The sequence below is a fragment of the Trichoderma camerunense genome (assembly GCF_050948025.1).
Source record: "Trichoderma camerunense strain CBS 138272 chromosome Unknown V8C40scaffold_16, whole genome shotgun sequence".
Classification (NCBI taxonomy): Eukaryota; Fungi; Ascomycota; class Sordariomycetes; order Hypocreales; family Hypocreaceae; genus Trichoderma; species Trichoderma camerunense.
In genome coordinates, this window is record NW_028145354.1 from 26,023 (window position 1) to 51,365 (window position 25,343).

At 49.2% G+C, this 25,343-nt stretch overlaps 8 protein-coding genes across 8 annotated transcripts; 4 read left to right on the plus strand and 4 right to left on the minus strand.

Annotated features, from left to right (window-relative positions):
• Window positions 1-49: 49 nt before the first annotated feature.
• On the minus strand, window positions 50-2,114 carry V8C40DRAFT_67220 (uncharacterized protein). Its single transcript, XM_083223288.1, has one exon. It carries the CDS (start codon window positions 1,779-1,781, stop codon window positions 117-119), a length of 1,665 nt encoding a protein of 554 aa, XP_083070016.1. The 5' UTR covers window positions 1,782-2,114; the 3' UTR covers window positions 50-116.
• Window positions 2,115-3,984: 1,870 nt separating this feature from the next.
• Window positions 3,985-6,168, plus strand: V8C40DRAFT_252177 (uncharacterized protein). Its single transcript, XM_083217333.1, has 2 exons — window positions 3,985-4,490; window positions 4,580-6,168. The coding sequence occupies exons 1-2, from the start codon at window positions 4,415-4,417 to the stop codon at window positions 5,530-5,532; spliced, it is 1,029 nt and encodes a 342-aa protein (XP_083070017.1). The 5' UTR covers window positions 3,985-4,414; the 3' UTR covers window positions 5,533-6,168.
• A 1,157-nt stretch (window positions 6,169-7,325) lies between these two features.
• Window positions 7,326-8,921, plus strand: V8C40DRAFT_67203 (uncharacterized protein). Its single transcript, XM_083223287.1, has 2 exons — window positions 7,326-7,709; window positions 7,773-8,921. The coding sequence occupies exons 1-2, from the start codon at window positions 7,494-7,496 to the stop codon at window positions 8,724-8,726; spliced, it is 1,170 nt and encodes a 389-aa protein (XP_083070018.1). The 5' UTR covers window positions 7,326-7,493; the 3' UTR covers window positions 8,727-8,921.
• On the minus strand, window positions 8,875-11,982 carry V8C40DRAFT_252183 (kinase-like domain-containing protein). The gene is made up of 2 exons (XM_083217334.1): window positions 11,346-11,982; window positions 8,875-11,259 (listed from the first exon to the last, which is right to left on the minus strand). Exons 1-2 carry the CDS (start codon window positions 11,480-11,482, stop codon window positions 9,117-9,119), a joined length of 2,280 nt encoding a protein of 759 aa, XP_083070019.1. The 5' UTR covers window positions 11,483-11,982; the 3' UTR covers window positions 8,875-9,116.
• Window positions 11,983-13,060: 1,078 nt separating this feature from the next.
• V8C40DRAFT_281370 (uncharacterized protein) lies at window positions 13,061-13,972 on the minus strand (the record flags this gene model as incomplete). The annotated part of the gene is made up of 2 exons (XM_083221599.1): window positions 13,061-13,302; window positions 13,372-13,972. 2 exons carry the CDS (start codon window positions 13,970-13,972, stop codon window positions 13,061-13,063), a joined length of 843 nt encoding a protein of 280 aa, XP_083070020.1.
• A 168-nt stretch (window positions 13,973-14,140) lies between these two features.
• Window positions 14,141-14,674, plus strand: V8C40DRAFT_252184 (uncharacterized protein). The gene is made up of 3 exons (XM_083217335.1): window positions 14,141-14,369; window positions 14,442-14,542; window positions 14,605-14,674. Exons 1-2 carry the CDS (start codon window positions 14,203-14,205, stop codon window positions 14,482-14,484), a joined length of 210 nt encoding a protein of 69 aa, XP_083070021.1. The 5' UTR covers window positions 14,141-14,202; the 3' UTR covers window positions 14,485-14,542; window positions 14,605-14,674.
• A 1,511-nt stretch (window positions 14,675-16,185) lies between these two features.
• On the plus strand, window positions 16,186-17,139 carry V8C40DRAFT_281372 (RTA1 domain-containing protein; the record flags this gene model as incomplete). The annotated part of the gene is made up of 2 exons (XM_083221600.1): window positions 16,186-16,333; window positions 16,416-17,139. 2 exons carry the CDS (start codon window positions 16,186-16,188, stop codon window positions 17,075-17,077), a joined length of 810 nt encoding a protein of 269 aa, XP_083070022.1. The 3' UTR covers window positions 17,078-17,139.
• Window positions 17,140-17,247: 108 nt separating this feature from the next.
• Window positions 17,248-18,651, minus strand: V8C40DRAFT_252188 (Zn(II)2Cys6 transcription factor domain-containing protein). The gene is made up of 2 exons (XM_083217336.1): window positions 18,519-18,651; window positions 17,248-18,459 (listed from the first exon to the last, which is right to left on the minus strand). Exons 1-2 carry the CDS (start codon window positions 18,588-18,590, stop codon window positions 17,353-17,355), a joined length of 1,179 nt encoding a protein of 392 aa, XP_083070023.1. The 5' UTR covers window positions 18,591-18,651; the 3' UTR covers window positions 17,248-17,352.
• Window positions 18,652-25,343: the final 6,692 nt, after the last annotated feature.

Consider the following 25,343-nt stretch of genomic DNA (forward strand, 5'->3'; position numbering starts at 1 on the left):
TTCCATTCACATTTGCCCTGACAAAAATATATACAAAGAACAAAACAATCCCTCATCCCTGCAGATTGCTACACAAATGATGGAAGCGTTCCGCCAAAAGATGATCACGGCATATGTTATGAAACTCGCTGATTGCTCGAGTGGTGAAATACTCGTTGTGCCAGCCGCCGCACACGCGTTCGGCATGTCCCGGTTTGCTCCCTAATCTTGAGATCATCCGCATGTTTTTCGTCAGACTCCCTCTCCGTGATGCTGGACGTCGCTGACACTGCCGCTGCCTCACGCCTTTTCCTCATAAATTCGCTTCCCGAAGACATTGCTCGTCGAAGCTTGCCAGAGGTCATGTTGCGAGCAGCAGCCAACTCCTCGGGTGACGCATCCGCCAATGAAATTCGGGGATTCGCCTCTCCTGAGCTGCTGCTAACAATATCACATGCTTGGGCACGCCCTGAGCTGACGCGCTGGGATACGGCTCGGGGAATCTTGGGGGTTGCCGATGCAGGCCAGCCCCTCTGTCGGAGGCTGATCCAAGTTGCTGTGGCCATCATGAGAGTCTTGTTATATTCGGAAACCTCCATCGACGGTCTCTCTTCTGTAACATTGGTAGCGTCTTCTGAGATGCCACTCATATCCGGTGTAATGGGAGAGTAGATGCCGCTGGATGTGGACATGGTGGTATATGTATCGTAAATTTCCAAGCATGCAGAATCCAGGATTCCTTGTACCGGATGTCTACGTGTTGACGGCTCGATGATGCTAAATGTCCACTTGCCGTCTGGGGTGGTGGGAGTAGTCGGTGATGAGGGAGTTGTGTTGGCAGTATGGGCAGATCCCCAGCTTGCTCTTGGTGAGAACAGTGGTCTCTTGATCCATCGAGCTTTGACGGCCTCCCCATGATCGTTGATATGGTTAAACTCATATGATCCATTGGCTCTGGCACTAGTAACCCAGCTTGTTCCATCCTGGAGCACAATCTTGGCGTAGTCATCGTCGTCGGATGTGCAGATGACGGCTAGGACATCCTTATGATCTAGACTGGTACTGCTGTCATATGCGTTGTCATGACCATGACCATCGTGCTTGTGAGCAAAGTCGTCTCTCCGAACCAAGAGAAGATCGTTCTGACCAAGATGAGGCTTGGCATGGAACATGCGAGGAAACGCCTTGACCAATGCCGGGATAATCAGGCTTCCTGCAATGAGACTTGATGGAACTACATCGAACGCTGGAATCGCGCGCTTCTCCCCGAGCTTCTGAAGTTGCAGCAGCACTCGCGGCCGGATCTGGAAAAAGGCCCGCTGCTTGGTGCGCAAGCCAGGCGCTGGGAATGCGAGCGCATATCGCGACGACTTGCGCGGTCCACGCTTTCTCCTCTTCATCCGAATTGAAGAGTCTGTCCGCTCGCTTGCTTCGGAACCAGAGACGGAATCTTCATCCTCACTTGGGACATCGGATTGGCCGACAATATCGGAATGAGGCTCACGGAACCGGACAGTGGCGATATCAGACGTGGTACGGCGTCGACTTGCAAGAGAGGAGCGAGGATTGCGAGTCTCGGCGACGGAAGCCGAGCGAGGTGGGAGTATGTCGTTGGAATCAGAAACTGGTGACGTAGGTAAAGTAGGTGAAGTAGGCTCTGTGGGTTCCGTGGGAGTTGTCGGCTCGGTGTCAAAGAGTGGTCGGAGAGCAGATAGAAAGGAGAAGCGGCTTGGCTGAGGCTGTTCTTCAGATGGTGTTGAGAAATCATGGCCGTGAAGGGCCGCTCCTGAGTGTACAATCATGGCGTCCACGGTTGGTTGTGTATGTGTAGTAAAGTAATTCTATAACACCGCCGTAGGACCAGGGATTGAAGGACGAACGAACCAGGATGGTCGTTCTCTGTCGTATTCTATAGGTGGCATACGAGTGGGAGAGGAATAAAGTGTGTGCAGTCGTGGTGGATATCAATCGTATAAATGACAAAATGAAAAGAGGCGTCTATGTAGTGGGTTCGTATTTGTCGTCGGATAGATGAGAGCTGAGATTCAAGGAAATTGTACGCCGCGCTGTGGAAGCAAGAAAAAATCGAGATAAGATGAGCTTTATTGTCGATAGCCGTCGTTTACGGGTTCGGTAACAGGAATTGTAGGAGTCGAGTAGTGAAGATATCAATGACTGAGCGACGGTTGAGGGAAGTTGAAGCGACCGGCGCTTATACGAGTAGCAAGTTGGTTAAGATGTATAAGCGAGGGTTGAGTCCGTTGAGCAGTTGAGTTGGAAATCTGCCGTACTCCAGGTACCGATGCGATGCGATGATGAAGGAGAGATGGGGAAAAGAATGACGGAATGACGATGCGAGAGGAAGAAGAAGAAAGTCAATGCCGCTTTGTTGATGTGGCTTGTCGACAGAGGAACAGAAACAAGTTGAGCCCTTCGAGAAGAGAGGCTGCACTGGGAGAGCCGGAGGTTACCGGTACATCAGTCCGCACGCGACCAAAGCCTTATTAGTGGGACGACAGCCGGGTGGGCATGTACCATGTACGGGGGTCCCTGAACGGTACGTAGGGGTGACAGAAAAGCCCGCGTCCGATTCGAAGCGGAGTTTGATGTGCGCGGCAGTCCGAGGAGGAAAATCCCAGATCGGGGGTTTTTTTTGTTTCGTCCCTTTTTTTTGTTTTCTTTTCCTTTTTCCGTTTCTTCCCTTTTTTTCAACAATCCTTTGCTCAAAACCCCCGAGTCCAATGTTCGGAGGGAGCAAGCAGCGAGAGTCAGTGCGAGACCAAGGAGGATTCGAGGATTCAAAACCTGAAACAGAATTCAAGTCAAGCCGAATAAGATGATGGACGGCACGCCGTATTAGTACACAGACATGATGTATGTACTCGTAAAAGTGTCCGAGGAGACCAGACCAGCTGCTAGATACAACTAGGTCTTAGTAGTATCGAGGTTAGCCGTCAGATGGGGCGCCGCAAGTGGCGATTGGAGTTGCACAGCTTTTCTGGGCTTTTTCAGCACCCGAGGAAGGCTGTGGCGTGGGACATGTGGACTTATACCTCCATGTACCTGGCAAGTTTAATCTTAGCGCTCATTGGCTTTTTCCTATTTTTTTTCAAGGAATGTCGCCACTTGGTCGGCAGACTGACAAGCAGCAGATTCAGACGTTGTCCGTGGAGCCGGGAGAGCCGCTCGGATCTGGGCGTACTGGGCATGTCCGGGCCATGTACCTGTGACCGGTGCGTCATTGAAGGAAGAGGAGAGTGAGACAACGTATTTGGCTGCTTCGACAGGGCGTCGACAGGCCCTCCCTTGCATTGTTCTGCTCCGTGAATATACATGTCACTACCTGGACGATACTTGGGATGACCAGTCCCCTCGATTGTTTACTTGTTATAGCAAGGCTTGTATATGCCCACTATCCTATATCCAGGCCACGGAACTGGTGGTATTCCATTGCAAATGCTTACCTTGTCTATTGCCTAGGCATCAAACTGGGTCTCTCTACTATATTAGCTCGTGCCGTGCTAGAAGGAGATTTTCTTTGCTTGCAGAGTGGAAACCCAGAAAGGAGTGCATGCTCAGACGATGCCCAGCCGGAAGACATGACATGTGCGGCATGCGCTTACTGTACAAGTTCCGCTACGCGCCTGTACTGCAGATGAGTACAAGTCGAGGCACATCTTGTCCAGTCAACCAGCAGCCGTCCATGGCTTAACGCGGAAGTAGAGAATACAATCAGATGTGATGAGGTGCAGGCGCCTAATGTACCGGTACCGGGTCGAATGTATCCTCCAGACCGACTGACTTCAACTTCTCAAATGTAGGTAGATTCTCCTTAGTTCATGCATTCAACCATCGTACTACGGGCGTCGGACTCGCGTTTTCGTCTTCCTCCTGAGTCCTCTCCTTCTTTCTGTTTTGCTTCCTTTTTTTCTTCTGTCCTCCTTCACACATCGGCGTATTCGGACTCGCCAGGCGCCGTGGCCCAGTCGTGGGCGGGCCGCCGAGCAAAAAAAGATAGTGCGTGCGTTGCCGGCGAATGGAGAATTTGGAGATCAGCCCCTACTTTTTGGTCTTGCTTTCTGACAGGGATCAGCCCGCCTTTCCGAGGCAGGATAGAGGGAAAAGGACATCCTTGCAGGCCTGAAAGCCTTTGTCGTCCAATGGCTGGCCACCCACTTGTTCAATCCACCTGCCGAAGGATGGGCAGAAATGGAGGGAGCACATGCGCAGGAGGCAGATCCAAGCGTGGCACGTCGACGAGGTGGGATTCGAGGTCTTGTTTTAGGTCTGCCATGCATGAATCTGGGTTGCTCTCGCGCTCCGTCTCCCCGTTGGTCCAGTCCCGTCCGGTATCCGTCCAGTCCAGCATCGTAGCGAGGGAGAGAGACATCAGATCAGTCTGGCTCTGGTTCTGGCTCACCTCTCCACGAACACAATGGGGGCACCGTTGCCCGACATTGCCCTTGTGCCGTCCTTGGTCTCGCCCATCACTCATCACTCATACATGCTAACTACTAATTAGTCAATAAAGGAACTTGCTTCTCTCTCGTTCCGAGGTGATACGGAGCACGTCCTGAATGCTTAATAGAGTATCACTAACCATCTGCGGCTCCCACACGGACCAGTCCCACCTCCGACCGTTCCGCCCTATTTAGAGCAAATGCTAGTCCGCGATGGACTCAAAAGCCAAAAATCGGGCTTTGTCGGGCCACACCTCACCGACTGTTTGCGGCTGAGAGACATCCGTCCTGTGGCTGGCCTGACCTGGTTGCGCCCTGCATCATCACGGCCAGTAACAACAGCCGATGGTCAAGGAGAAGATGCGACGATGCCTGGACTATCTGGCACCAGCAACCTCCATGCACATATTGCTACTGCATACTGCATACCGCGGCTAGGGCGATGCGACGTACAGTAACTCGAATCACGGACAAAACAAACAATTTGAATCCAGGCCTACTCCGTACTCAAGACTCCTCTATCAAAAACCTTAACCCGCTTATAGGCTCCGCCTTGCTGCGAGAAATTTCTCGCGCCAAGTCCAGCCCAGTCATATCCAAAGAAAATAGTCCCCAGAGCACTGACGCTGTGGAAAAGAAAACGGAGACTCGAAAAATGAAGAATCCTCGGCCGGGACCGAGTCCGCGGGCCCGATCTTCCGGGACGTGCTTTTTTGTTTCTGCGCTGCACAAGGCTAAACTGATGAAGCCGTCACGCTCCACCACGCTCGAAAAAATCCCCATTCTGCCTAGCCTCGGCCTTGTTACGCTTCCGAAATCCTTGACCCATCGTTGCCGTGAAGACCAAGAGGGAAAAGGAAAAAAAATTGCTTCACTTTGGCTGGTGGATATTCCGCTTGGTAATGCTCACCGAAGACCTGGAATCATCCATCTCCAGTGGTTCAGCGGAAAGGGGATTGCGCGCTTACCAAGCGGCGGCAACTCTCTCGACCTCTCTTCTTCTGATCCTTTCCTTTCTCTTTGGTTCTCAGAAAGGGCTTTTACGACTAGGCCAATGACAGCTCGGCGCCCTCAAATCAGCCCTAGGCAATGACAGTTGTCTGCCTCTTTGTTCTCGGCACAGCTGTCGAAGGATCAATCCTTGCCAGGAGCCGGCTGGGCGTGCTGCCACGGCTCTTAGTCCCAGCGCCACGCTTCCCCAATCCAAGGCAATCGATGGATGCTCCCTACATGTTCTCCATAGAAGGCGTCCAAACGAGAGCGAGCTTGCTTGGACATGTAAGCTGCCGCGCGGGCACAGTACCCAAGGCAAAGGCCATGACGACGAGGCCTCGTAGGAGGATTACGTCTCTCTCTCAGATGCCCAAGTCAACGTGCCCATTGGTGTCTGTTGATCTTTGGCTGGCGGCATGTGCAAGTAAGCCCTTTGAGATTGGCGTCGACTTGATCAGATGCCGCGTGGGTACGGCCAAGTGCTGATGTTTTTTCCATCTCGTAAATGCCTTTTGCCTTATTTGGACCCCCTCAATGACGGTCACAATCCCGATGCTCTGGGCCAGGCTTGGCCTCTGAGATTTCCTTCCTTGGCAGTATCCATAGTAACGGGTCGTAAGATTTTTCCCAAGTTGGCCGAAGTCAGCCATATCAGTGCATAGGTATGGGATGACGAGAGTTGCATTATCAAACCTTAAAAAACTCAAAACAGGATAGAGTTGGAAGATGAATCTCTTCACCGTTCATCTCATGATGTAATGGTTCGAACGCTGGGGACAGGCCATGGCGTGATTCTCGAACCGAGGCCGTCTCTCTCCCTTGTACGTTCGGCTCGGCTCATGATAGCCCTGGAACATCTCATCTCGAGCTGATAACTACCTTACCTTACCCCACGGCTTCTGATCCTAGTCGTGGTGTTTTTTTGGCAAAACATACAGATCACATCTATCCGTGTGACTTGTCGGGAAGCCAATCAAGTCGGGTGGTGAATGCTATTGGCTCCTCAGAGCTGCCAATGGAAAATCGACAATGGGCAGCATGCACATGGCTTGCTTTGCCCTGCAGATGGCCAAAACCCTCTTTCACATGCCATGACTCTAGGCGAACTCTGTTGATTCATTCTTCCCTTTTGCGTCTGATAAGCATCTGATCTGAGATGTGTAGTAGTGACATGCTTTTGGGCTAAAATATCATGACATCTAGGTTAAGGCCAAGAGCTAACAGGTGCTGACAGCTAAACGTGCCGCCACCCCGCGATAACATAACACACATCAGCCATAATTGGTATTAATAGCACCTGCAAGCTTTCGGGAAAGGGACAGTGACCTAATCACCCAAAGAGACAAGACGGTGGTGACCTAATTGCGAAGAGATGGTGACCGGACTAATGCTAATACCTGATGGCCACTGCACCTTTGTCCCGATAAGGTACAGGCAGTGAATGAAAGAAGCACCTAGTGCTGCATCTCACCATATGATCATGATCATCATTGGGAATAAATCTCGAGTACTCGTATTTTTTGTTTAGTCTCGCATTCCTGCAGGATTTTCGAGATTGAGCTGAGCACATGGCCGGTTTTAGTCTTGTTGCGACAATTGGTCTCGGATAAGCTTTTGCCTTTCGTTTTGCGAGTCCGAATACGAACAAGACTGAAAGTGAGACATTGGCCAACGTGGAATGCGCCTCTTGTCTCACCTTGTGTGTCTTTTAAAATCAGGCACATGGAAGATTTCAACAAAGACAATCGTCATGATGGAAACTAAGACACAATATCTGTAGCGTGATTCTTGTGAGTCCATGTCTACCTTAGGTATCGTCTTAGTCAGGTCGGTGATGTGATGTAGTTTGACATCTGATTATGCCTCCACTGCCCAATGCGGAAAATCTACGGACCCCTGGCACTTTGCGATAAGATAATGCTGCATCACCATCACCAAAGAGCTATGCAAATCTAATCTGCACTCAAACCACCAACAAAGAATTCTCATGAATCACCCACGATAATACGTCCAATGGCTGTCCAAACAAGACCCTCACCCTGAGAACCTCTCGCACAAACCATGTCGCGCTCGACATTCATCGCCGCCCGCAACTCGCGGCATCGCACGGCAGCTCTCGCCCTGTATCGCGCCCTCATACGAACCGCGAGTCGCATCCCCGTGGCGCAAGATGTTGCGCAGAAGCCGATTTCTCATATCGTGAGGAGGCGGTTTGAGAAGAACTCTGGGTATACGAGCTTTAGACTTATATATGCGGCCATGGCGGCGGGATACAAGGTGGGCTATCATATCATGAATCCGTAAAAGAATGTTCTTAACTAAAAAGGACATGAAATATAGTTCTTGAACCTCCTCACGAAAGCTCAAACACCTAATTCTCCAGAACACTCTCAAATCATACAACATCTTCAATCCGTCCGCGACACAGCCGCCGCATCCCGCGCAATCCCCCATCCTCCACAATATAAACCCGTACTCCCCCCCGAGCCACTGATCATCAACACTGCCAAGGCCAACGACCCCCCAAAATACACTTCCAACATCCTCCCACGACCAAAAGACTCTCTCACGGGGCCTAGAAAAGTCCCCTCCGTGAGCGCCACCGCGGACGGCCAACCGTTTGTGCGATTGAAGAAACCCCAGCCACACGTCATGTCTAGGATGATTGGGCGTAAGAACCGCATTTTCGAGAGTCGGATTATGAACATCTTGGATATCGACGAGAGGGTTGTGCCGGAAGCTGCGTTAGAGGATGAGTGGGATCGCATGATGGACGAGTTATTAGCGGAGGAGGGTTCAAAAAAGGGAAGAAGAAAGCAGCAAGACTTGCGTCAGTCGGCGAGAGAGGATAGGTCCAAGATGGAGACTTTCGGGTGGAGTGTGCAGCTCTCCCGGCTATGGTGGGAGTTGAAAATCGAAAAGACGTGGGAGGATTGGATTGCTAGGGGAGAAGCCCTTCACCAGCTCGTCGAGCAGGAAAGGTCTCTGGACGAACAAGAACGGGGCAGAAGCGATGCTACGAAGAGGAAAGGCAGCAACAACCGCCGGGCTGCATCACGGAGGAGTGAGCTGGATTACGATGATGCACCGCCTAATGTTGGACTTAGTCCTATTCCCGCATTGCCCCTGTTGGAGGTGATACGGAGCACTATGCCCAGAGACGAGGGATTGGAAGAGGGTGAGGTAACGCAAGATCCCTTTTTATCACCGTCTTGGGCTGCGCTGGTCAAGTCTCAGGAGGGCAGGATGTTGAAGTGGGCGGGGAAGAGAGTTGTTGGCCAGCGAGGCGACTAACATGAGAAAGATGGCTGGCATTTTTCTTATCTTTGTTGAGATGGAAAAGGGGAGCTTGTATAAAATGACGAGATATGATTGTAACATTATGGTTGTACAATATTTATATACTATCTACTATATACCACTGGGGGCCGGATTGAACCGTGCTGGGCGTTTCGGGGGATTAAAAAAAAAATAGAATAACTATAGACGACAAACATGTACTTTTATTTCAATACATACAGGGGTATTGTGTGATAAAGAATGATTTCAAGGCATTCATATCGATTTGTACCGGCGCTATGCAAGTGATGTCCCTTCAAAATACGATAACGCAATGCTTTTTGGTATATATGCTCAAACACCGATTCCCCATAAAATGCACCATGTTTTCTCTTGTCTTCTTACTCAATCCATCTCTTTTTGCAATCTCCTAAGTTGTTTGAACTCCTTCTTGGCTACTTCAGCCCAGCTCTTCATTGGCTGTAGCGTGGCAATCTTCCGTGGCCTCACAGTCACGTTTTGGTCTCCGTCGTCTCCGTACAAAAGGTCAGCCCGTATTGCTGTAGGCGATGACATGACCGAAGAAGACAGCGACAAGCCCGGACTCGGGGGAGGCGGAGGCGTCGAGAGTCTTCGTTCTCTCCGCTCTCTCTGGGTAGGAAGTGCCCCCCAGTGGACATCTGGTTTGTCGTCGGGTTCTAATATTTTGCTTACGGCCGGGCTGTTGTGAGTGGGCGTCGGTACGGTATCCACGCTCTTTCTGGAAAAGATGGACGAAGCCATGCTGCTGTCTGTCAGGCTCTGTTCCTGGTTGAGGTTAGGGGTGCCTGATCGGCTGCCGGGAGTCACGGGAAGGGGCAGTTTAGACCCCGAACCCCTGGACCGCAGCGTGTATCCCGACAGACTCGTCGTACTCGGGGTCCTATTCGGTAAACCGGGCGATATCTGCTGCACGGCCTTGATTGTTGAGGTGTTGCTGAATCGCGATAATGATTCCGTTGAACGAGACGGTGGGGTGGGCGTATGAAAGTTGGCCGAGGAGGCCCGAGGTGATGTCTGGTACCGAGGCTGGAGTGGTGGCCGCTGTGGGATACCTGACGGTGTCGACTTGGATTTTGCCAGGCCGAGACCGACGCCGCGAGAAGCTGGTGATGGAGAAGGGGGAGCATTGCGTGTTTTTGATCCTTGTCCCGGTTGGCGGTGCTGATGCTGATGCTGGTTATGATGGTCACGATCGTGGTTTCTTCTGCGCCCTCCCTGGGCCTGCTCTAGCTGCTGGCATTTTTCCTCGGCGCTCTTCAATAGCGCCTGAAGTTTGGCGACATCATGCTCATGCGCCTTTCGCGCATTCTCCAAGCGCCTCTCGTACGTCTCATCTCTGCCGTGCAAGTCGGCAATCTTCTTTTTTAAGTCATCGTTCTCTGCCTTGAGACTCATTAGGGAGACAAATTTCTTGTCCCATTTATCTTCAACCCAAGAGGCCGGACGTTTGCAACATTCGCCGTGATATATCTGGTGAATGCCTCCTATCATGGATAGCTTCTCGTCCACTTTATCGGCCGGTAACCGAGCACGGGGTATAGGTGATATCATCTTGGTAATGAGATTCACGAGAGGTCGCGGCCTGACCGTTTCTTGGCCCTCATAAGTAAACATGAATTGCGGCGTCACCAAGGCGTGGGAAGTGAGTTTTTCGAGGAGGCGCTTGAGATTGTCTTCTCGAATTGCGAGTTTCTCGCTGCGAGAAAGATCGGCTTGATATTTCAGAGCGTCGTCAAATTCGGAGAGCCTGACGTTGTACAGCACCGTTGCGATGTTGAGATAGACTAGTCCCAGGGAATACATATCTGAGAGTTGCATACTAGAACTATCCTGGCTGTAGAGTTCCGGGGCTCGCCATTTTTCTGTGCCAGGGTTGCCGTCGATGGTGGTTTGTTCCTGGCCGCTAACATCCTTTGAAATTCCAAAGTCAGCCAAATACACCCGGCCGGGCTTGAGTAGGATATTCGACGGCTTTATGTCGAGATGGCGAACGTCGTTGTGGTGGCAGTAAGCCATTGCGCGAGCCGCGCAGCCAACGACGCCACGAAGGAACTCATATGGGCATCTTGCAAGCGAGTCCATGTTTTGGTCCATAGTCGAGGGCTCAATTGCGCTCAAGTCGTTAATCTCCAGCGCATCCAGCCGTGCCAATATGTCCTCGCGGTCTCCTGTGCCTGCGCGTATCGAGTCTAGATTGTCCAGCAGAGTGTCGAGATCGCAAACGGCGGCGGGCCAGATGAGCAGGCATAGTTCGTGCGGTTTTGGCATGTAAGCCGCCACTAGCTTGACGACATGGCGATGATCCAGCTTGCGCATCGTCAGCCCTTCCTGGCGCAAGTCTTCGATTGTCAGGCCACGACGGCGCATGATGCGCTTCCGAGCGAGGCAGACGGCATCATGTGTCACTTTGTCCACACGGCCAAAGGCACCGCCGCCGAGGTAGTCGAGATGGGTTAGACGGGAGTCGAATCGTTTTGCTTCAGGGCCGTTGAAGTTTGGTTTATGTCTGGTCGAGGATAGATTTGTCCGAATTAGCTTCTGAGGTTTCTTTTCTTTTTCTTTTCACAGCTGCATCTAGTTCGAATGACTCACACACTCGGCCACTGCTCGTCATGATCCCACGCCGCAATGGCCTCCCGCTCCCTCACCTCTTGTTCTGCCCATGTCGATTCTCCGTCAAGGGCCAAGCGTCGGCCCACGGTGATCCAGCCGTCGCCACGATCGCCCATGCTGGGGCGCACAAATTCTCAGTTCCGTGGCAGGCGGAATATAATATCAAGCTACCAAACAAACCCCGGTTTGCTCGCTCTCTGTCTTGTTGTTTGTAGTTTCGACGAAGAGACAATGTGAATTGTGAATTGAAGAAGGTTTGAGGCTGAGGATAGCTGCGCCACTGCCGCAGTCAAGTTGCATTCAATCGAGGCTTACTAACCTGATCAAGCTTGTGTGGAGTCTACCAAGGTCCATGTACCCCACAATATTTTAGTACACCGGGAGGATAGAGCCAGGGTCTGGCGCTGAGGCGGCGGGGTTGCGTATAGGAGACAAGGAGATTACATGAAAGAGAATATGCGAGTTGGAGTCGTGGTAGAGGAACCAGAGAGGCAGTACTTCATGTAGTTAGTACCTAGTAGAGAGAGAAGGTGAGAATGGGGAGAAGGAGGTCAAGTGGCCCCAGAGAGAGGATCAAACGGCGAGTGTCTGAGTGTTCAATCCGAATGCTATTGTGTTGATAACAACTGGCTATCTAAGTATTCTAATGAGTGACATGAAATGAACTTATATACCCAGTTGGCTGGGTTGGATCATCAACAATTCTGATGATCCGTCCTTTGGATCATTGGATCATTGAAATGATCTGATGATCCGTTCCTGATTGGCCAGTCGGTCCGACGTTTATTCGGAACCGGCTACGCTGTAGGCCCATTGTCGCGACCATAAGAGCCGGGTCGTGACAGCAGCATTAATTAGCTACATGTATTATTAAAATCGGTCGCTTTAGCTGTTGTAAAGTCCTTTTAGTAGGGGCTTTGTTGTAGAGCTACGCTGTTTCCCACCTACCCTACCTATATTGTGCTGAGAGTAAGTATTTCAAGCTGTACTACAAAAACCTAGTGGTTAATGGAACAACATCATACTCAATTATAACCGATGCTATTTAGAGCAGCGAAAGGCATACATATCATCAGCTTGAAAGGTAACTTATTTCGGAGCCGTGAGGTTGACGCCGCAAAGCAAGTCGGTCGTATTGTCCTTGTTGCTTGTTGCTATCGAGCACATCTCGATTATCAGAATCGAAAGGTGGATCTTGATCTCGCGCATCGGTTGCTGCGCTAGTGCAAGGCTGATATTTGAGAGGTTTATCATTACCCTTTTGAATAGTTACCAATTAAACGAGGGCAGTTAATGTTTGCTTGGAAGCTAATAATAAACACCCAATGAGAACATCTAACTGACGCATAGATCTCTGCATAGCAGCCTCGCTCGTCAGTGGACTACAAGTAAAAGATCAAATGTCAAGCGCTTCTGCCTACTAACAATGCCATCAGTGAGATATATCTTCTGGCCAACCATCTTAACCTAAAGTCTCCTCAGGCTGCCCAGCCACTTTTCGACGTTGTTAAGTGGATGAATGCAATCGAGTGCCAGTCCTACGAAATTCATGATCGATTAGGTGGCTTCCACTAATCGGCTACGAAACATGCCCAGTTTGTAGATAACACTAGAGTAGACTATAGTTCTCGGAGCATAATGGATTGAGAGCAAGATATTATTATCTATTTTGAAACGAATTCAAGACTAATATCTTAGCACGAAACCGGATTTGTGCATCCAGTGAGCCACTGTGCCACTTTCTGGGCGTAACAGTTTGCGTTCAAAGATCCACCTACGTTGGGCGAGTACTCTCCTTGGTTGTACCACTCAGACGCAACGTAAAAGACCTGGGCGTCCTGGGCGCCCTGAGCCTCAGCTGCGTTGATGAGAAAGCTAAGACCGACTCCATTATCGGTACCCACAGCGCCCTCTCGAATCATGTTGGTGATTGTGTCTATAGCGATATGGTTAGTCCAAGACAAAGATTAAAACCCAAGAGTTCTTTCGTGAAAGCTATACTTACCTGCTGGGCATGGGTCGACGACACCGCAGGTCTCACCGTACTCATTGTACACGCCGTTGTATTCATTGCAGTTGCAGGTGTAGTATCCATCAAAGTCTTGCAACAGGCCAGGGTTCCAGATGCCGGTCGCTGGACCACCCGTAGTCGGGACTCGGACACAGCCGGAAGACTCCGTCAAGATTTCGGCCAGAATGAAGCGATGGTCGATGTTGAACTGGTTGGCAATGTCGTTGATGCCGTTCTCCAGGTCGTTCATCTCGTCGTCCGAGAGATTGGGAACGCCGTACTGACTACACGAGTTCTGAATGCTGTTGTAGTTGACTTGCCAGATGTAGTTGAATGAGACCCATTGGCTGATGGACGGCCAGCCAGCACCGGCGCTGCCGTCGCCGTAGTAGGCTCTGCATCCAAGACCGCCGTTGGCATTCTCATTGTCGTTGATTCCGTACACTGCGGCAGTGCCTGTAACGGCTGTGTCGGTGGCTAAAGAAGCAAGGACTTTGAGAGTTCGGGTGCCAGGAGGAAGGGGAAGACTGCGGTTGACACCACCAGCAGCAGCAAGAGCCGCGCCGGCTAGGAGTAGTCCAATGTTGGCCACCATTTTATGTACTTGGAATGAATATATATACAAGTTGACTTTTATAAAATGCTGATGAGTATATCATGGAGGTAACAACACAAAGGGGGCCAGCAGGATATTTATATGCGGCTTCGAACAGACTTCATCTTCATCTTATCTCCAATTTTGAGAGATAATCTATTCCATTCACACAGCGCGGAACTTCGGCACTCAAAGATGGAGATTCGGAGTCTCTCATAGCGAGTTTAGAGATGAAGTTTGGAATCACCAATACAAACAATGTGCCGACAACACGGAACTTCGGCATTACAAGAGGGGTATATACAGTCTTACTGATGTATTGTAAATACCTAAAGCCTCACTACAACTCCACAGAACGCCCGTTCATGCTGCAAATGAATGGAAATTTTAAAGTGCTCTATAAACGAGGTCAGAAATCATGAATATAAACGATGTGCCGATAACCGGTGTGCGAACTAGGCAATATTACAGTAGTAGTCTTTGTGGAGCAGAAAACAATGAGATTCGCGTGAAAAGAATCCGAGTTACCCTTTGCAGCGTTGTTACGCAATCCTACAAACATTACAGTAACTGAAACAAGAAGGTGAGAGCATAAGAGCTGCCGTATCGATACAGTGGTGGTTCAGGCTTACCAAGTCTGATAAGGCGTCGTGTAATATTATGAGGCGTAAAAGGATGCATGCGGCTACCGGTGTTCTCCACTCTATGCAAGAAAGCCGCCGGCTTCACATATTCGACCCGAAAGGGCAGTTGTAAAACGTGGAAAATTTATATTCCTTCCCACCCCAGGGCACTCGTATGACTCGTTCACGTTCTCCAAGTGCAGGATATCACCGCATGATTTAAACGGCCCTATAGACTATAGTCCTGCGTGTAAGTTTGATGGACCCTTTCTCACCGTCGACCCATCCCATCACACACGGAAGACAACATGTGATCAAACTTCCGCCGTTCTTCTGCTTCCGTCACGCTCTGCAAGTACTCCCAACGCTCACGGATTTCTTGGTTTGCAGGCTCGCCGGCGTCGTAATAATTCCACGGCGCATCTATCGGAGAAGGTGTGAGCTGGTCCGGCAGCCCGGACCCTGCGGGGAAGCAACCGGCGATCCGGCAGCCACCCGACTTCTTGACGCCTACGCCGGCGATCCGCGGGGCTCTCCCCGAAAACGTGGGATGACCCAATACATGTACCATTAAGCCCCTAAAAGGTTGTGATCGGCGATGGAATGCTGTTAGAACAGTCTACATGTAGCTGACTATTGCCTGGCACGGTCCTTATGAATTGCTGGCAGTCAGAGGGTTAAGATCACATCTGGTGCCTTGCTTGCGTTCCATTTCACTTTCAAGCCCTTGCCATGCATCACCACATGGGCTCGAAGCTGCGATAGCCTGGGATTTTCGGCCAGCTTTGCTGGGACACATACACTGTCATCGTGCTGGGGTTCGCCGAACAGCCAGGTGCAAGTCGCGATGAGGTCCTGGCGACTCTCGATTCCAGCGCGCTCCATTTGCTGTCAACTTACCCATTTCTTGCCGGACAAGTAATTAAATGAGACCAAACTTCGACTAATTCTGGCATATATGAGATTATCCCTTATCCACTAAATACACCAGAATAAGCTATCAAGTAGGCAAATTCTGATCGTAGGCCGAGTCGTTACTTTCCGCTTCAATATTAAGACAATATCGAGCATCGAGCTATTCGGCAGTTATAGGGAGAGCTCCTGTTGCTTTAGCCTTTCCATTTGTCCCTAAAACGCGTGCCGAGTAAAAGCTAAGCATCGTGTGAGGGTCCGTCTTAATGACTGCAGGGTCCTGATCGCAGCACGGACTATATGCACTCATTCATTTCTCCTTTAAAGAGCAGGGAACATGACAATAAGAGAGATTAAGACTGAGCGTATAGATATATCTCTTGCGACAAGTACTGTTCCGTGATACGAGCAAGGAAACCGCACTCGCATCTAATTACAAAGTATGCGGCTATGCTGAGCGATATGCGAGGTGCGATATCCGATGTGCGATGTGCGAGGTGCGAGGCCCATGATAGGAGCAATATACAAACTATCAACATCTATATATGTATATATATGCAAAAGGCATCTACTCTTTGTAAATTTGTTTCAATAGACTGTCGATTGCCAACCTCTCCCAGCTTCAAACTGCCTGCAATTATCCAACTGGGGCCCTTCAACTCCCAGTGCACTCTCGCAATGGCTCTCGGTCCTTGGAGCTACAACCCCAACCCAGCAGCAGCCCTGTTATTTACTACTCTCTTCGGCATTGCTACCATTTACCACATATTCATCGTCTTTCGCCGCCACGTGTGGCATTTCTTGCCACTTGTTGTTGGCGGTGGTTGTATGTTCCAGTTGCCTCCCCAAGGGCCAAGGCTATCTACCCCGAAAATATCACAGTTTAAGCTGATTCCCATTGTCGATAGTCGAAAGCGTTGGTTATGTTGTTCGCTACTTGGCAAGCAAAGATGAAGCAAACATAGCACTTTTCGTCATACAGACGCTCCTCATCCTCGTTGCCCCGGCTCTCTTTGCAGCCTCCATCTACATGGTACTCGGACGATTGATCATTGCAGTACGCGCCGAAGCATATACTCCGATTCGACCGAGGTGGCTCACCAAGATATTTGTGGGAGGCGATGTCTTGTCTTTTGTCGTCCAGCTTGCGGGTTCCGGCTTATTGACAAACAACTTCAGCCTGGGTAAAGCAATTATCCTCGTTGGCCTGGTCGCGCAGCTCATCTCTTTCGGGCTCTTCGTGGTCACAGCAATTGTATTCCAGCGCCGACTCGCCAGGGACCCAACCCCGGAGAGCCACGCACTGGACAGCCGTAACCGAATGCAGTGGAAAGGCATCATGTTCCTACTCTATTCCAGCAGCGCCTTGATATTTGTCCGATCTGTTTTCCGTCTTATCGAGTTCACTGGCAGCAATAACTCGGCAATAATGACGTCTGAAGCGTATCTTTACGTCTGCGACTCAACCTTGATGTTTATTGTCCTGGTGATCTTGGGCTACTTCCATCAATCCGAGTACTTGCGAAAAGATAAGGGAATGGCGCATCTGCAAGGCGAAGAGCTGCTGTAATCCTGATTATAGTGTTCTGGTTTGGCAAGGGGGCGTCATGACGAGCGTGATCAAACATGATGGTTTAGCCAAAAGATATGGATAGAAAAAGTAGCCAATTTTTTTTTTTTTTCGATATTTAGACATATTTAGAATTTCGGAGTTGGTGATGGGTTTTGATCAACCAAGGCGGGTCCTTTTGCATTATTATTAGATAGTTCTCTGAGCGCTTTCCGCTGTTAGATGATTAGACAACATACTATATGGTTTATAGAAGTCCCTTTACCCCTCATATACTAACCCTGTGAGTTGCTGGTGAGAAGCTGAACAATGGCAACTCTGTCATCCAACTGCATTGCCATCTTTGGGATAGAGATGTATTTCCGCCATTCTACCCCGACACTTTCCTCTATTATCGCCATATCGTGGCTGGCCACGTCCTGATAAATCCATGTCGCTGGAAGAAGGTTAAGAAGAACAAGGTAGTAAGCTAGGATGACCAAAGCACGGTGGTTTCCCCGTTGTACCATTTCGAGAAATTCACTGGGCACAACATCAAAAGCCCATGCTTTGATCTTCTTCTCCAGCCATAATTGCTCGTGAGGTTCTCCCAAGATGGCAATGAGCGTCCCAAGGCTCGCCGTGACCTCGTAGAGAGTACCTCGTTGCCCCCAATCGCCATCGCTTTCCTCCTTTGGAAGTATGTCTTGGATCTGAGGCAAAACTGCCGCAGGCAGCGAGATGTCGCTAAACGATCCATATAGAGAGCGACTGCCTGTCTGGCTGGATGAGAGTCCATACAATCTTCCGTTGGACGGGAAATTTCTCTGGCCTACCGCCAGGGCCAGCCAATTAGTGACCCATATGCCGGAATGCTTGGTCACACGGTCTATCGCGAAAGAGACCACCGCTAACAAGTGTGATGCAGCTCTGACAGCACTGATGTTTTGCGTTGATAGGCTTGCAACGGCCTGCCGAAAACTGCGTAAGGCCTGGTCGCGGTATAGATAGATGGGCAGACTCTCTCGGGACACGGGGTCCGTATAAGCGAGGTGAATCATGGCAACAAGAAGGACTGTGTCCATGAGAAACTCGTGTTCCAGGGCGAGTTGGGGTATCTCCCTCAACATTGCGTCTGAAACCCTTTCGTTGCGCCAGACAGCTTCAAACGACTGTACTGTGAAAACGCTGTACTGGTGCATCAGACGGAGATCCAGCAAGTGCTTGGCGCTGTAGTGAGGGCCTTCTGATAGAGTCTGAAGGAGTGGCTGTGTGGATGGTTGCGGCGTATTACTTTCCTCTCTGCTTGAAGGGATAGAGCCGGTATCTTCTCTCAGGGACATATAAACGCAATCATCTCCGCGGCGTCGACAGCCAGTACATTGTGGCTTTCTTTCGTCACACTGGCATTCGGTCAGCTCGTGTCTCTTCCGGATGGAAACTAGCGGTGGTAAGTATTTGCCTTGACGCGACGCGATTTACACTTCTTGCAGCCAGTCTTGGACTTTTGGTGGAACCGAATACTGCCGGACATGGTTTTTGCTCAGAAACAAAAAAGCATTGCAATGATGGTGGTGACAATGGATGAAAATTACATGTACATGTATTAACACATCCATAGACTCGATTGATATAGCACTTTGGCCTTTGCTGAATAGGTGACTAAGCCGGATTAGCCCAGCTACATACCCTGTATAAACGAGGTTATTTCCAGTTCAATTTAAAACGAAAGAGATTGGACAAGTTAAACTTTGAGGAACAAGGCTGCGATAGCCAAATTGAATGATTGCTTGAGTTACTCTCGTACCGTACTTTTTTATTTTGGCAAAGCAAGCTGGGTTTCGGTTTGCATTAGTGTCACTCAAAATGAACCTTGAGGTTGGATTCTCTAATTGATAGTGAAATAAGCATAAAGATACCTTGTCAGATGAGAGTAGTGAGTAAAAAGGGAAACGCAGACGTACACTACTTATTCTACCAGTGTTAAATAATATCCAAAGTTATTTGTCTATTTGCTTCAACTCATTGTTTCTCAACATCAACATCACTCTGTTTATTTCACCCCATTTTTCTCTTATCCTGCAAAGACAGTATATATCCCCGACTGAATCCCAACTTTCCTAGTGACTTCATGTTCAAAGTGCATTTAGAAAACAAGAGCGTTTGCTTGATAATTAATGTGAAATCTGTCCCTTTTATATGTCTTGCAGCCCCGGAAAAAGAATGTTGCGAGGTTCAGAAGGAAACTCAGCGATATTTCACACGACACGCTTCTAGAAGTACGATTAACGAAGGCTTAGTTGCTATACTATTTGCTTTGTATACTAGATTTCCAATTTTTCTTGTGTCTGACTTCTCGTTCCTCTGATCTTTAGCAACGTAGAGCCTCTCATACTAGATGTGCCATGGCACCTTGAAAACGGTCCTTCAGTCGACTACATACGAAGTGATCAGGCAAATTGAATGACTGTTATCCATGACTTAGGAGCATATACAAGTACTCCCATTTGTTTCCGAATGGTTAGTCCTAAGTTAGGTCTCAGAGGTAGCAGCGTGCGAGTCTCCTTTCTGTACCGCTAACTACATCGACGTTGACATATGTCGAATAACACAAATCTTTTCAGTTACTCTCACAGCTTTAAAAAGTACTGAAAATAAAGAGAATGGACTCCTTTCTTCTGAATGGAATTATGTGACTGAGTCTGTCGCTAGATAGAGCGTCGCTTGCATTATGGGCTTCTCTAAAACGGACCAGAGGAAGCCGAATATCGAAGTAGATGATCTGATGATGTTATTTGTATTCATTAAATTGATCGGACTGAATATAACATTGTTTTCACTCTTCTTGGCAGGGAATACTCTCTATGTGTGCGTTGCTTAGGTTCCCAACGCTGGGCAAGTAAGCACAACCAGCGGTTCCATCATGAAATTCCATCTCAAAGCACGGCAACCTATTATTATTTATATTGATTCATCTTTTCAATTATTTGATTGATCTTGTGTAGAAATATCCCGCTCATCTCTTTCTTCTTTGTTTCGGCTTCCGCTAGAATATTCAATTACTAAACAGTCCCCTCTTCTCCCCAATTTATGTTTAGTAGTGATAAGTAACCCTACACAAGTGAACACAAAACTTCAGTAACGAGTACCGAATCTAATTCATGCCATGCAATTCAATCTATCCGAAAACTAGGTTAAATCTGAATTTGAAGGTTATTCTGTATTGTTATGATAAAGTTGAAGATCCAACAACCCATCTGTTTTGGCCAAGCATCTCAAGTTTAAGTTTACTAAACAACCACACCATGCTAGTTTCTGCGTCATAATTGATTCAAAATGCTACCTCAATCGCGAATTTACTCGGAGAATCATTCGGCATGTGACACGAATGAATCTCCAAGTTCAGCCTCCAAAGTCAGCCTCCAAACTCCAACTTCAGCCTCCAACACCCAAATGCACTCTCACGCACTGGAGACTCCGAGCCGTGACCCACGAATGTCAGATTTTACGGGTAACCATCCGGTTCCGGCGGCTATTGCGGCATACCTATTAGCACCAGCAATTCAGCGGAACAAGGGTGGAATCGGAACACAGAATAGAAACGGCAAAGGATTCTTGACCCCGTCTCTCTCTTGCCTCTTATTTCAGGGGTGCGGTCGGACTGCAAAGCGATTGGAGAGAAATACGCTCAGAAGAGCAATAAGCGAGAAGAAGTGGGAAACACGCCCACAAGTCCATTCAAAAAAGGAAATTCATGGCGACGAAAACCACCTTGTGATGCAAGCCGGGACGGAGATGAGCGAATGGAACGATGCTTTCGGGCACTATTTCGATGAGCCCAAGCAGGGTGTTGAGCTAAAACTGTGGGCTCAGCAGTGAATAAAGTGGTGGCGCCGCTCCGACTTCCACTATGTTAGACCGGCAGTCGCTGGAGCATCCCAGTAATTGCAGTTGCCTAATGGGAAGTGTCTTCTCCAATTCTTTCTTTCTTGTTGACATCCCACCGGCATGGTAGTGTCCCATTTTTTTCTCTTGTCAGGGGTCGGCCGCCGTTCCACTCCTGGTCATACCTTCGTTACATGCGTTGAACGAACTACCTTGTAACTGACTGGCCACTACTTGACTCCATTTACTTATGTAACTGTAATAGAACTCGTATACTGGAGCCCGTACAACTGGAGGCTCAACAATGCGGAATTCCGCACCATAGCTACCTAACGATAGGCGATTGAGTTCCTGTCCTTGCTCAAAACCAATTAACGCCGCGGCGATAAGGCAAGACAAGGACAACAGTCGGATCGCGGTATAAAGACGCGCGTCTGGTGATCGGTTCTCGGAAATACAATACACGTATTCATCTTATAACCTACTTCATCTTATAACTTATTTGGGAGAGTTTAAGAGTTTGGACAGCAAAGTGGCAAGGGTAGGCTTAACTAACTACTTGTGTCGCTAGAGATGAAACCCTTTTAGTTCGCTTGCAGATCCGCCAAAGGGGCGAATGTACTTTCTACGGAGTGCTCATCTACTTGCAAACACTGGATAATACTCGTAGTTGCCATTTACATAGTTTCAATATCAAGGGCGTGAGTTGGGGTAGAATGGGCGATGAAAGCACTGTCTCGAACCTTATAGGTGTTCACTTCTTGCAACTCGTGGCGTAATTGGTAAGTCTAGTTGTAAACGACTTCAACTGCTGCAAGCAGAAATCAACAAGTAAAACGAACCAAGTCCTATCGATGACGATAGGTACTATTGCACTCTACATACAGGCATGCGCAAAAATAAACTACATGACAAAGCATATTGAACTGGGGGATCGTGGCACTTTCGGCATGATATCGAGGATGGCTGCATCTTGTACTCGATAGTCTCGTCAGAAAGCAAATTAGAGTTGCGGCGCGCCAGGCATCAGCAATGTCCATCACGCCGATACTACTTGATTCCGAACCCGAGGACTTCGTGGGGGGTTGTGCATCTCCACGGGCATCAGTGTCCTCTCACCCCTACAGCCTCCACACCAAGAGGCTCAACATCACTCCGATATTGGTAGTACGTATCTGCACTTGGATAGTAGGAGCTAAGTGTTTGTGCCAGAGAGAGAGTGGCGGTTGCTACGTCTTGGCAGAAAATCAAAGGGTATCCCCTGAGACACGGGGGTGAAAGCAAAACACCGACTGCTGACTTGGAGGGATGAACAAACAAAGCCACCTCTATTCGGAATCGCGGAGTGTAAAGATTCTCCTGAATCCTATAGATGATGAGGCTACTCCACGATTCGATGTCCATCTATGTAGTAAGCGACGGGGCTCATCGCCAAGAGCTCTCCTTGCAGCCATTGTAGATGTATAGGCTCATCTCCTAGACTGTCCTAAGCGTTTCGCCACATGAGCCCGAGCTTATACTACCACCATGGTTACATCTGAGCAAGTGGCACTGCAGTAAGGGGGGAGAAGTCTTGCCGATGATAGAAGCCGGCTTCATCTTGCACCACCGTGGCGATCATCGTGGCCACAAGCTCCAGTTTCACGCTAACGGCTCATGTTGTCGGCCAGAAAGAGTTGGACTAGATGGCTCTTGGATATCATGTCAGACATGAAGACGAGCGTCACGATGATGATTCGTGGTGAGACGTACTGTAGAGTAATATCATCACCCCAGCCGTTCTTCTACGGCTGTATGACCTGATATCATAGCTCTCAAACTTCAGTGTACAACCAAACGCATATACGCCTCTACTTGTGAACCACAAGTAGATATCACATCTTCAACGCAGATCAAAACTCTTGTCAAGCTTGAAACCCCGTCGGATGCTTCCAAAGTTTGGGACGGCAGGTTGAGAAGCGTTGAGAAGCCCCCATCACACCGATCACTGCGGCCATCTCGAAAGAGAACATCACCAGAAGCCCCCAATATGCAGAGCCTCAGGAGTAACTCGTAGGGATCTACCCATGTATCGACATGTAGACAGCGCTGTTGACTCCACCTAATCATCTCCATTCAAGTTTGGCGCTGTTGTAAGGTTTTTTTGTGACAAGAAGCGGGACACAGGAGAAAACCTCCACTTGAGCCGCAAACTTCCCGTCTGCTTCATCACAGGCCTCCCTCTTTGCATAATGGCTCACGATCGAGGCAGAATTCGTGCATAGTCATTTCATAGAGGGCTCATTCAGCCATCAATGTGACGGAAAATGGGCAATTGGATGCCTTGTCTCTCATAAGATTTCCCAATATAGGGCGTATCTCAGAGATAAAGATAGTACATACGCGGACCTACTCGGACGAAACCGTACCAAATAAAGGCGTAAGATCTTGGGTTGAAAGCCACGGTACATGGGGCAGGGCTGAAAACTTGCTACTAGCTGCATATCGGATGATGGCCTTGTTGTTGGCAGGATATCGGACATTAAGGGGCCTATTTCGGCGATAGCGTCTAAACACCTCTCGCTTGGCAGGTACTCGAGCTTTGACACTGCATTTCCTCAGTTTTATGCGAGATCATATTCAATCTGTGAGAATTTTGCAAATCGGTTGACCAAGTGACGAGGAAGCCCACCTTTTGTTTTGTGGTTGTCATCATTGTCACCATCCTCAACCAACCACGTGCCAGAGTTGAGATAATCACCCACGTCTCGAGTGGAGGCGAGCGGAATTCTACGGAAAATGCCCGTGTGCGTGGATACGAGTAGGAGGAGTGTGGGATATTCAGGGCACACCTCTGCGTCTTTATCCAACCTAATGGAGAAAGAGACGATACATACTCCTTCGTATATCGTATTCCCAAGCACCTTGATGGAAGGCCTCATCTACAACTGCCATCGGACAAAGCTCAAGTAAAAAGGGCAACAAGTGAAATTTTGATCTAAACACAAACTGGCATTTTATCTCATGCCATTGTCGATATTCACCTTAGTAGAGCATTATCAGAGTCGACATGTTGATACATGGCCCGGGTCTTGTCAAATCTAGCCCATGAAATTAGACAAGCATCAAGCATCTCTTAACTGGTTGAAAGTAAATGCCTTTTTAGGTCAACGGTCTGGGAGTAACAATAATAGAATAGCTGACGTCGTTCTTTTCACAAGGAATATGCTCCGAACTAGGCACCTTCAAGCAACTGCGAGGCAGAATTGAGTTGCATGGAGACAACAAAGGGGCCTGTACAATGTGCTTGCTTGAACTCTGCAGCACCCCCAGTAATAGTTGTAACTCGCCTCCTCGCCAATCATTTTTGTTCCAGTAAGCTGACTCGTATGACCGATTTAGCCGCGTATGGATGAGGCCCCTATCAGCCAGGACGAAGCCTCAAGCTGGACTATCTCGTCTCAAAGCCGGAAGATGATGCTTGCAGAAATGGCCGGCGGTGTATTCACGCTACGAAATACAGGAGCCCGCAGTCGTCTCCATGGCCTTGGGAACATCGTGTGATCGTATTCAGTCTGCTGAAGAAGCATTAAAAGAGGCGTCTGTGGATCAGACCTATAATTGGGTCCCGATGACTCTGCCAAACGGCAAGATTGAATCTCATCTCACGGCAGCGGCATTGGAAATGGAGCCCAAGCCGCACAGACTTAGGCCCCAAAGGCACTTGGAAGAGTGTAATGTTATGCCACACCGCTGCAGAAAATCAAATGCACAGCGGTATGAAGCTAATGCGGGGAATGCAGCATGGAGACGCTGGGCGTGTGCTCATGGTATGTATCAGCAAGATTAGTGAGTGGCAGCCGGAATTCAAAGCAGCTAGAAGCAGCTAGTGTTTGTGGCATCACACAGAATCCATGGATGGTGTTGTTAGTGACGCACAAGCTAAACCCGGCCGAAAGGGAATGATGGGCGCCATGCCACGCTGGAGCTACCAGAATTTGATAGGACGTGTCGTACACGATACCCGGACATGGACGAGGGTACTCGTAACTCATTGTAGTCTAGTCGTAGGACTTGGAGTTTGAAGCTGTGTAGTTCCGTCGGATATCGAATTGCATCTCTTGCAGCACCGCGGACTCATTTCCCACTGTCTGCCAGATAGTATACAGTACCTGTACTCTCGAGTGCACTCCGGAAGTGCTCAGTTGCCACACTGCCGCAATGAATGGATGACATAGCATAATCAAGGGCTTTGATTAGAAGTCTGGACGATCTCCGAGCTCTGATGGAGCTACGAGGTTGAATTTGCTTCTGTTGCGGCCGTCGGCCATGGATCGCAGCTGTTTCGGTACACACTCTGAGTGGCGCCTAACGGGTTTCAGCAGGCGGTGACAGAAGCTGGAGCCTACTTCTGGAAGGCGGT

Coding starts and splice junctions, on each gene's coding strand:
- V8C40DRAFT_67220 (XM_083223288.1), bottom strand. CDS start 1,781: ATGATTGTACACTCAGGAGCGGCCCTTCACGGCCATGATTTCTCAACA.
- V8C40DRAFT_252177 (XM_083217333.1), top strand. CDS start 4,415: ATGGGGGCACCGTTGCCCGACATTGCCCTTGTGCCGTCCTTGGTCTCG. Junction 4,491..4,579: donor TCATCACTCATACATGCTAA/CTACTAATTAGT, acceptor AGTATCACTAAC/CATCTGCGGCTCCCACACGG.
- V8C40DRAFT_67203 (XM_083223287.1), top strand. CDS start 7,494: ATGTCGCGCTCGACATTCATCGCCGCCCGCAACTCGCGGCATCGCACG. Junction 7,710..7,772: donor CCATGGCGGCGGGATACAAG/GTGGGCTATCAT, acceptor CATGAAATATAG/TTCTTGAACCTCCTCACGAA.
- V8C40DRAFT_252183 (XM_083217334.1), bottom strand. CDS start 11,482: ATGGGCGATCGTGGCGACGGCTGGATCACCGTGGGCCGACGCTTGGCC. Junction 11,260..11,345: donor GACGAGCAGTGGCCGAGTGT/GTGAGTCATTCG, acceptor ATCCTCGACCAG/ACATAAACCAAACTTCAACG.
- V8C40DRAFT_252184 (XM_083217335.1), top strand. CDS start 14,203: ATGAAGTTTGGAATCACCAATACAAACAATGTGCCGACAACACGGAAC. Junction 14,370..14,441: donor AATGGAAATTTTAAAGTGCT/CTATAAACGAGG, acceptor AGGCAATATTAC/AGTAGTAGTCTTTGTGGAGC.
- V8C40DRAFT_252188 (XM_083217336.1), bottom strand. CDS start 18,590: ATGTCCGGCAGTATTCGGTTCCACCAAAAGTCCAAGACTGGCTGCAAG. Junction 18,460..18,518: donor GTAAATCGCGTCGCGTCAAG/GCAAATACTTAC, acceptor ACCGAATGCCAG/TGTGACGAAAGAAAGCCACA.